This window comes from Rhagoletis zephyria, unplaced genomic scaffold (genome assembly GCF_001687245.7).
Source record: "Rhagoletis zephyria isolate East Lansing unplaced genomic scaffold, Rhagoletis_zephyria_1.1 Rzeph_scaffold_05076, whole genome shotgun sequence".
Taxonomy (NCBI): domain Eukaryota; kingdom Metazoa; phylum Arthropoda; class Insecta; order Diptera; family Tephritidae; genus Rhagoletis; species Rhagoletis zephyria.
The window spans coordinates 10,877-22,186 of NW_016162159.1; the positions used below are offsets into that span (position 1 = coordinate 10,877).

The 11,310-nt window shown below is 37.1% G+C and overlaps 1 protein-coding gene across 1 annotated transcript; it reads left to right on the top strand.

Annotated features, from left to right (window-relative positions):
* Window positions 1-3,346: 3,346 nt before the first annotated feature.
* On the top strand, window positions 3,347-8,495 carry LOC108371567 (RNA-binding protein 33-like). Its single transcript, XM_017627154.1, has 3 exons — window positions 3,347-3,858; window positions 6,831-7,804; window positions 7,865-8,495. The coding sequence occupies exons 1-3, from the start codon at window positions 3,744-3,746 to the stop codon at window positions 8,192-8,194; spliced, it is 1,419 nt and encodes a 472-aa protein (XP_017482643.1). The 5' UTR covers window positions 3,347-3,743; the 3' UTR covers window positions 8,195-8,495.
* Window positions 8,496-11,310: the final 2,815 nt, after the last annotated feature.

Here is an 11,310-nt window from a genome sequence, read left to right on the forward strand (position 1 = left end):
AATCAAGTTAGCGGCGCTGAAATGAAAAAATGAAGAAACAATTTGCTCGTATTATTGTGCTCCTTGTGTGCTATTTTCGGCCACTTTTCGTTTTTTTTGTGCTCCGACCATTTGGTAAATAATTAAGACTTTGCTAAGTTAACCGTAAAAAACAAAAAACATTCATTCAATGAAGTCTTTTTTACTACTTGTCTGGGCTTATTTTTTTGGGCTTTTTATGTGCTTTCAAAATTTTGCCCCGTAAACATTCAAAAACCGCTTGACGTCACGCTATCTGACCCACTTCTTAAACTTTGGTCGAACACGGATAAATATTATTGGGGAATTACGTGCTATTTTTGGGCTTTGTAGAATCACCAAAATAATTATAGGAGCTCTTACAGTTTCCGAGATAAATAAGACTTTGCTGGGTTAACTGTAACTTAGCAATACATCCATCCAGTGAACACTTTTTACTGCTTATCTGGGTTTATTATTTTGGGCTTTTTATGTGCTTTGCAAATATTGCCCGTTGATCATTAAAAAATCGCTAAAAATATTGCCCAGTAAACTATTTAAAAATCGACCAACTTTATAAACTTTGGTAAAAGACGGATAAATATTTCTGAGGAATTAGGTGAGCTTTTTAGGGCCGTTAAAATTATTTAAGGTGCTCACTCAGTTTCCGGGATAATTAAGACTTTACTGGGTTAAATGTAACTTAGCATACATCTGATAAGTGAAGACTTTTGGTTTAACGTTTTAAGTTTATGTACAACTGTCAAGTGTACTCATTGGGGTGTTTAATAAACTCAGAGTTTAATTTGACATTTGTTTGTTTACTTTTTCTTATTCACATTTAGCCTGTTCCCGTATTCCAGCATTTAGACAGAAATAGTCCGAAGTAGCCGTATTATAGAATACCAACCGTTTAGCCATAAAGAAATAAAAAATATGTAGCTAAATAGAACTTTTCATGCTAATTCAACCAACTGAAGATTATTTGGCGAAAAAAAACTAAAGCCAGTAAAAAAGGTTCAAGTTTAACTTATGCAAAAACCAAAATGTGGCTCGATAGAACTTTTTGTTTTGATTTCAAAAATTATTTGGCTAAAGTAAAAAGTTAGGAAGATATCAAAGGTTAAAGTTAAATTTTTTGATTTTTTTAAATATTACAGTCGTGTCTGGATATAGTGAACTAATTTTTGCATGGCCTGTTCACAGCATCCAGGTTGTTCACTATATGGGAGTTTTCTCTCGCTGCGGTTTTTTATGTTAAATGGCGGAGTTGAGCTGTCAAAAAAGTATCAAACAGCTCTTGCAAAACTTGAATTTTCTCCTTCCAAATTTTCGGGGAAAATTCTACTTCCTGGGAGTTAATTATTGGAGGATTTCTTTCTCGGGAGAAACAAATTCCCGGGGAACAATCTTCCTGGGAGTATTCAGAATTGGGCTGAATGAAAGTATGTATGTATGTATGTCAAATCGAACTTTCTGATACTACTTTTTGTCTATTTCCGCGGTGCACGTATGTAGGAAATTTCACTTTCAATTGTGTACCCAGACATTTGTATGCGCATAAAAATATTAATGACTTGAAAAATAAAATAAAAATTAAAAAGTTAAATTAAAAAATTAAAAGTTTAATTAAAAAATTAAAAGTTTACTTCTCCAAGCGCCCTCGCTTGACTTGTATCGTGCTAGCGAAGCAGTCAATGGCACTGTGAATATTCTTCGAAATGAAAGAGAAAATTCTGACACACATTTTTCTGATATATGTATTTTCAAAAGTTGCCGATCTCGGAGAGCGAATAGACAAAATTTCCGGTCTAATTATCGTCTAACGCTGAAGATTATTTTCAAAGGCAATATTTATACCGCTATTGGATAATATTTTGCTCGATATCCGAGAAAGATTGCCGAAAAAGACATTCAACATTTTTGATTTAAACTTATTACTTCCATCTAAAATTGGGGAATGTAATACGCCTGACAAAAAAATAATGTTATCGAACGCGTAAAATCGCTTGGAAAACGATACGAACTTTTCTTAGAAAAAGACGGTATCAATTTGGAAGGAGAGTATAAAGTGTGGTTGGAAGGATGGACAAATAAGGAAAGCGAAAAGCCATTCCCAAAATCAGCAGTAGAAGTTCTTGGTAAATGCGACGAATATGATTTTCCATTGATAAACAAACTTCTCCGCATTCTGGTCACACTTCCAGCTTGTAACGCTACTTCCGAAAGAAGTTTTTCAACACTTCGCCGGTTAAAAACATGGTTGCGTAGTACCATGAATGAAGAATGACTGATAGGTCTAGCACTTTTACGTACACTTAGATATTGAAATTGACACTGAAAGGATAATAGAAAGATTCGCAAAAGGAATTGAATTTGCAATTTAAATTATTACAATAAAAATTTTGAATAAGTTGTTAAGTTACTTAATTACATCCTTCATTTTACCAACATTGTAAGCAGGAAATAAGTATTTATATGTACATATTGCATTAATAAACCCAAGGTATAACTTTACATCTTGTGTTTTTTTTTTAATAGTATATGCAATTGTTTTATTAGACCTTGCACCGAATTCTCAAAATGAAAAGTAATATTATATCACAAAACACTTTACCTCACACTTCATAAGAAATACTCGAACCTTTATTAGCATGAAAAATAAATTAGGGTTAGATGCCTGTAATTTAACGTTATTTGACAAGTTGACCCCAATATCCAGATCAACGCGATTTGCTAGCAACCTCAAAGTGGGACTTTGTTATACTAAAATTTAATGGACTATAAAACTACTTACAATTTTTCTAAAAAATCTGAATATAAAGTTGCAAATTATTATGCGAATTTATTAAAATTTCCTGAGTTTTGTACAAAGTTTCGAGATTTTTTTTTGTTTTTTTTTTTGGTGTAGAAAGAAATAAACTTTTATATAAGATTATCGAAAATAAATTACGCAGAAAAAAAACTTTGCTGATATTGCGAAAAATTTACTGTGCCAATACTTTTGTCCGCCACTCTACATACATTATGGCTGAGACTATCCATACATTTGGATATCCGTTTGAATATTCTCGTATATGGATAGAATTCGGATTAAACGAAAAAAGCTTAAGAAGAAAATCTTCTATGTTTTTGGCTGAGTTTAAGTATGTAGAATTTTATTGAAATAAATTGCAGAAATTTAATACATTCAGCAAAGCGGCACAGACCCAAATAGTACATAGGTATACGTATATACTTACGTACATAAAAAAATTGTATGTTAATTTGTGATACATAAAAAATTTCATGGAATATTATCTACAAAATGCGATCTTATTTTTGCTACTTACTACATTGCCCGCAAGCACAAAGCAAGTTATAAAAAACAACTGTACAAATTCAAATAATGTAAATATTTGGTTAAACTGCTACACGCTACGCACAACCTAAGATGAAATCAGACAATATTCAGTAAAAATTTGCACGAAATTTGTATCTGTCATTCAAACTGGCGGTAAGGCTGTGTTTTAAACATTCCACAGCTTATACCATGATATGTTAAAAAATACACCTTTGAGGTGGCTGACTTTGAATGCGAATAATTAAGCCAATGTCAAAAAATTTGACAGTTTAAGGCACAAAGCCGAGGTGTTATTATCGCTCGCGGGAATTTTTCAAAGTGGCTTGAATCGACATCGAAATCGCAATACAAAATATTTATACCTTTCTAAATATTTCTTAAAATTGTACAACAAAAAAGCAGTATGCTAGTGAAATACGCAAATTTTGGCCGTTTGTGTGCCGTTTTGCTGCTGCTGCAAACGTTTGTGCCACAAGCAGCAGACGCTAAGAAATCAGGAGGCAAGACAGCATTTTTGGGTGAGTTGAAAAAATCTAAATTGCATATGAAAGTAGTTACTTCACATAGCCGTTGTTTTAGATAGATTTTTTAATTCGAGAAAGGTTAAATTAATGCAAATTTGTAAGTGATTTGGAGTGGAGTTAAACCAGTTTAAGTGTTGTGCAATTTTCAGCGTAGTTTTTAAAGAGATATAGATTTTCGGATCTCAGGGGGTTGTGGAATCGCACCCATCTTGCAGAGAAGGCTGTATACGTTTTTCGCAGTTTACATCGTTCATTTTTTCGATAAAACTCAGGAATACTTAAGTTCNATCTTGCAGAGAAGGCTGTATACGTTTTTCGCAGTTTACATCGTTCATTTCTTCGATAAAACTCAGGAATACTTAAGTTCTTGTTTGCGATTTTTTTCTAGCGTCAGTATTTTGCATGTTAAAAAAAAAATTTGCAGGGACCCAGAACGCGTTCCAGTTTTGGTTAAGTTCTGCATCAGAACAAATTGCAATATCAAGAACATTTCCACAAAAGCACCAAACGGGAGCAAAAGTTTTGAGAGCTATTTGAACGAGAACAAAATGAGAACAAAGCTCTCAAGAAGAATAGAACGAGAACGAAACATTTGGGAACGTTTCCAATGAGAACAAAAGTACCCAAAACATTTTCGAGGAGGATCAAATAAAACCAAAAGTCTGGGGAACGTTCTGCTAGGGAAAAAATATTTTGACAACAAAACGTACAGAGTCCCATAAAGATAAAGGGCGTTTCAGTGAGAACCACGATTGTTAATTCTAAGTCAGGAAAATCAGGATCAATTCAACTTCCAGACCGTCTTATCATTTTTAGTTCCTGTGCAAGAAAAGTGCTTGTCTTGAGTCTTTCGTTAACTTAATTTTCATAATTATCTTTCAGTTCTTTTTCGATTAATTTCCATATTCAAATACATATTTCAAACAGAAGATTTGTTTCCGTTTCGTTCTTTGTAAGAAATTCCCTGAGACTTTAGTTCCCAAATTGTTATTCGAGAGAAAGTTCATTATACTTTTGTTCCCGTTTAGTTTTATTTACCAAAACGTTCTGGAGACTTACTTAAAATTTTTTCTAGTAAAAATGTGCCTGAAAGTATTGAACGCAATTTGTTCTCTTTGGAAAAGTTCCACCGGGTTTTGTTTTTATATAAATCCCATTGGAAACATTCTCGACAGCTTTGCTCTCATTTTCTTTTTGGTTTTGAAGCGGTTTCGGGAACAAAACTACGAAAACGACATTTAGGGCCGGTTGCTGAAAGCCTGGTTGACACTAATCATCAGTTAACATCGTTATAAACGTTTTTGACTCCATGCATATAACACGGTGTAGGTAACGTCGATAACGATGTTTAACCGGAGATTGGTGTCAACCAGGATTTGAGAAACCGGCCCGTAGTTTCGACCATACCTTTTGTTCTCGGTCCCTGATAATTAGTGATTGGATATTCGGATCTGCAGAGTCCTATAAGAATACGCCTTAGCATTCTAAGGGCCGGTTACTCAATGTCTGGTTAACACTAATCTGCGGTTAAACATCGTTATCGACATCTTCGACTCCAGGCATACAACAGGGAGTCGGTAACGTCAATAACGATGTTTAACCTGCAGTTAGTGTTAACCTGACATTGACTAACCGCCGCTAAGAGCCGTTTTTACCATCTCTGGTTAACACTAATCCCCAGTTAAACATCGTTACCAACACAATTTCATATACGTGGAGTCAGTGTCGTCGGTAACGTTGTTTAACTGGGGATTAGTGTTAACCAGGGATGGTGAAAACGGCTGTCCTAAGTTTACCTTTTGTCAGACTGATTACATAGATTTTTTATTCTCTTCATGTTACGCCCTACAGAAGACTCTATGCCTGGCGCAGGCCTACTGAGCGAGTTAAGCATTGCAATTGCCCTCTACTCTTTTCAACCTAAAAAGGTACCATTTTATAGCTTAAGCGCTAAGATCGACCCCACTGTTCCTCTGACTACAGTCTAAAACTCGCCGCTATGGAGTATTGGATATATATGCACAGAAGGTTCTGATTAGGGATGTTAATTTTTTCGATTTTTGCGATCCCGGGATTTTCGGCACATCGTTCATACAATCCCAGAATCCCGTGATTAGTCCCGGGATTTAGATATTCATTATTTTCCAGCACCTTAACATGGAAAAATTGCATCAATATAGTTTGAGAAGCTCTCCCACCATATTTTATTATTTAAGTTGAAAAATATTTCATTAGTAACAAAACAAAATACAGTATTTAAATTTAGGAATTTTTTAAACGATGCTGGGAATTTTCTCCCATTGCAAATTACAAATCCCGAAAAGTTGCCAAGAATCCTGGAATTTTCGGGACTTAAAAAAGTCCGGGATCCCGGGATTAACATCCCTAGTTCTGATACATTCTTTCTTGGCCTTTGTAATCTCCTTGATGTATTTCGTATTTCTTCCTAGCTTAGGTATGCTTGATATTAGTAAACAGCTTGCGCTGCTGTTGCCGCGTAGCTGTAGAGCCCCGGCACCACAACACTGTTTTGATCTTCCCCTTCGGCTTGTTCTCGGGCCACCTATAATTTAAGATGTCCATCATTAAGCTCGTACGTCTATAAGCCTTAAATTCTAATTCCAACAGCCAACTGTTCTATGTTTATTGGATAAGGCAGATAAGTTAATAACCAACAATTAATTGCCTACATTTTTCCCGATTAGTATTTCTGAGGTCCCTCTTCGAAGTACCTTCACGTTTTATATGAAAAAAACGCATTAAATATGGCAATCAGAGCTAAAATATGGTTTCCAGATGCCTCAATTTTGTGACGAAATTTTAAAATAATGGCCACATTTACTTCTGGACCTGTAGATTCTATATAAATATTCAACTAATAATTTTTGTTTTTTTTTTGTAATTAAATTAATTTGGTTTATTTTAATTAATTTAATTTAATTTCACTTTATTTTATTCTTCAACAGCTGGCGCATTGACGGGCGTTGTAGGAGGCGGACTCTTAGGACATATCATGACTAAACAAATGCAACAGCAGCAACAGCCCATCGCTCAGCAACAGCATCCAGCCAACCCACCCCCACCTCCACCGCCGGTGCCACAATTTATTAACCAACCACCTCTTCAACCTATGCAAACGCAATTCTCATATCCTGCCATACAACAGCAACAGCAACCGGCGCAAGCTTGGCAGCCTAGCTATTCATATCCAGTCGATCAATCTTCTGTTCAACATGGACAACCTGTGCAATCACAATTCCCACTGCCTGCCGCACCGCAACTTCCAGCGCCCGTTCAACAACCAGCCGTAGAGCAACATCCATACGGTTGGGATCCTAGCCTGGTACAACCTTCTGCTCAGCCTGCACAATCAGCCGGTCAGTATTCTCCTTATTTCCAACAGCCTGTCATTCCACATCTTCCAGCGCCTGCGCCTGCGCCTGTGCAACCAGCTACATATCCATCACTTCAACCTGACAATTCTCATGATGAACAATCAGCTGGACATCATACTGCTCAACCCGGTCAAACTCAATTCTTATATCCTCCGCTGGCACATCTTCCTGAATCCGCACAGCCACAGCCTTCGCAAGCAGCCGCGCAAAAACCATCTCAGCCTGAACATTCTCAACCGGCACATCCCGCCATTGAAAATGTTTCAGAGTCTGCGCACCACCAATCTCAGCCCACACAGCAACCAGCAGAGCGATCACTATTACGCACGATTATTGAAAAGCTTCACCCACATAATTCTAATGAAGAACAGCAGCCACCGAAAGATACCCAAAATCCACAATCGAGTGGTATTCAAGATTCTTTCTTAAATATTAAAACATCTGTCGACCAACCGCATGCACCATCACAACAACAGTACCCACCACAACAGCCGGCCCAATATTCTGCTGGTCAAACAGCGCCAGCTTCTGCGGCACAAGCTGAAGTAAGTCAACTATTTAGTTTATTGTTTTTAATAAGTTTCATTATTTTTTTTTTTATTTAGCTACCAGCTCCGATAGTTTCACAGCAGCAACCGGTAGTAAGAGACGTTTCATCACATGTGCAAGTGCCTGCTCAGCCAGGTGTAGCACCTGCGTGGCATGCACCAGCTGCCCATCCTGCGGCGGCAATTGGTGGCACACCTATTCAACCTGGTCAGCTCGCCTTTCCAACTCCAACTCCAATCATACCGCCTGCTCAGCCAACGGAAGACTCATCTTGGTTGTCCAAGAAAAAAAGTATATTTAGCAAGTCTGCTGTCGATAAGACTCAGCAGACCAATTTCGTGTTGATGATGTCGATGTTCTTCCTACTGCTATGGTTCCGAGAGTAGAAGCTTTGTGCTCGGAAGACATTCTCATTAATTAGGTTTGAGAATGATGGGTTCTAATTCCTCATCAAACTATCTATACTTACTAAGTAGAAATTAATATTTAAACCCCGAAATTTGTATATTTATCACCTACACAATTATTAAAATTTTCTAAGGTTACAGCTAAATAAATACAGACGTGAGTACATACAAATGTATGTATGTATGCCATGAGTAAGTATAAAGCTAAATAAAATCATTTTAGGGGAAATTCGAACAATAGATGAATTTATCAGATTATCTTATTTCTTTTTCTTCTTTATTGGCGCTGTAACCGCCTAAGCGATTTTGACCGAGTCCAAAACAGCACGCCAGTCATTTCTCTTGCCAACTGAGCCCAACTGGAAATGCCAAGTGAAGCCAAGCCCTTCTCTACCTGGTATTTCCAGCGCAGAGGAGGCCTTCCTCTTCCTCTGTTACCACCATCGCGGCCCACGTTGAATAATTTCAGATCAGGAGCGTTTCTGTCCATTCGAACGACATGGCCAAGCCAGCGAAGCCGCTGAATTTTAAATCGCTGCACTATGTCTATAATGTTGTAAAGCTCATACAGCTCATTCTTAAATCGTCTGCGGTATACGCCATCGCAAACTCCAAGCGCCGCTTCATCAGATGTTTTCATTGTCTATACCTCCGCACCATACACCAGCACAGGCATGATGACTTGATTTATAGAGTGTGAGAAATAATAAAATTAGTTTCTAAAAATTAAAAGACATTAAAAAAATATGTCCTTCTTTAAAAATCAAACAAAAATTATATCAAAAGGAGAAAAAAGTAAGTTTCCAGAAATTAATTTAAATAAAAAAAATATATATATATTTTTATTTTTAAAACATTAAATTAAATTAAGTTAAAAAAATATTTATAGGCATGGGTGCAATCGGCTCTGTGTCGGTTTTTGCGAATATGATTTCTTCCAGCTTTGTTTCCACTGCCTTCAACCCCTCCCGCTTCACTTGTCCGAGCGGGTTACTGCGATCGATGTGTGCCACGAAGAGATGTCGTTTAGCAATCGCGTTGGCGGCCGCCGCTGTCTCGGACATTTGGCTTTCTAGCCTCGTCTCTACATTTCTGCTTCTTTAACAAACCGCCGCCACAATATGTCCTTCGTTCAAGTTTGCGAACTTTGGATCTTTAGCTAAGAATTGTGGTCTCGCTGCATAGTAAACTTTGCCATTCTCTACTTCTTGATTAACTCAAGCCAACCTTTTCTCCTCCTCCTCAGTCCGCTTGACCTGGTTGACATGTTCGTCGCTGCTCTTAACAGCAGCGGCGTATAGTGCCTTAGCCTTCAACTCTTCCTGCCTTGGCCTCGTCCTCGGTCACCCTCCCCGTTTAGTAAAAGCATCCTCCAATTCTACGGAGAGCGTAGACGAGCCTCCTCTCACACTTACCACGCTTTCTTGGTTCGCGTCTTCTAGGATTTCGTGTCTAGCAATAGTACAACAACCACTGTGGACGGCTGCCTTCACAGTAGGTAAGTACGTACGGGAATTTTTATTCCGACTTAGAAAGTGTTAAAAAAGTCATATCTTAATGTGTTCCATGAACATGTTAAAATAAAACAACATTCTTTGCAAGGACTCTTTTCGTATGTGCCAGCAAAAAAAGGTTAATGAACTTTTGCGGACGCCGATAAATGGGCTATTATAATACATATACAATAATATGTATGTATGTAGATGCTCTGTAAAAGGTAATTTTTATGTTTTAATACTTCCTTTTAATCTTATTTTAAGGCCAGTATACGATTTCTCTTACATCATGTACAGATTATACATACTATGTACATCATAAATGTGTGTTGTATTCGTATGTAAGTACTTCCAAAGTACCTTGGCAAATAAAGGTGAATTGCAATTTCTACTCTGACATTGCAATTTTTTTCTATCAACGCGTAACAATCTCGCGCGACCAGAGCAGCGCCAACGTCAAAATGTTGATAACGAAGCTTACTAGTGTGTAGTATGTCGCACGTGTTGGCTCTTTGGTAGCAATTTGCAAAAAAAAAAAAAAAAAAAGACCTCATACAAAAAGGTTTGGCCGACTGAAAAAAATTTGTTGGTTCAGAGCTAAATGCAAAGCTGACGTCGATGTTGCGTGCCCTCAATGGCGGCTGTGGTCGACATAGCTGTTGAAGCTATTCTATCTTAGATTTATTTTTGTTGTTCCTACTGCATGGTAAATATTTTGGACGACATCATTGAAAACTGGGCTATTTGTATCATCCGGCAAACGAATTCTATCAGTTCATGGAATCTGGACGCAAATAAATCGAATTCGTTGCATTCATGTTTTTTGTTTTGTTTTTGTGCAGTTTGTTATTGCTGAATTCTGCGATTTTGTCTTATTGCGTTTTTGTTGTCGGCTTTTGCATGCCAAAATCACTTTTTGAATCGCAAAAGGTCAATGTGGCCCACTATGCCCATCACTGATTGGTTTTCCGCCATACAAATGCTTGACCTTGCATTCCCTATAAATTTACGCAATGTACGTATGTACCTGCTACATACAACGTGTATAAGGGTTATGACTGTTTTGGCCTTTTTTGTTAAAACCTGTGGTGCCATGTGATGATGTGAGTGTCCTTGACATATTTACAGCTTCGAGAAAACATCCAAATTTTATGGAGACTTAAAGGTTGGTTGTTCGATTATTTGCTTTTTTCGAAAGCCGGTTCTACAGTTATTTGAAAAAAGACAATCTGCTGTTTCCTGAGTTTCGCCCGAAAAAAACTTCACCCGAAAATTTGTACTCCGCCCATAGTAAATACTCCATGTAGTGTGAAAAGCGAACCGGTGCAGGGAAAATGAAACTCATGATAAGGCTGAATTTGAAAAAAAAACCGTCCCTCATTTTTAACTTAAGAAAAAATCATTTGTTTTTTGTTATTTTTTGGCCATTTAACAATTATATTCAACAATTTTTTAATGAGCTCGAGGCCATTTTTAAATGAAAAATTTATTGTGGAAAAGCAACAACAATTTGAAAAATGGTAGAAGTGATAGCTATTTCGGAAATCACCACATTTCCTCATCAGACTTCTTTCAGTAGGATTCGAACCGACGATCCCA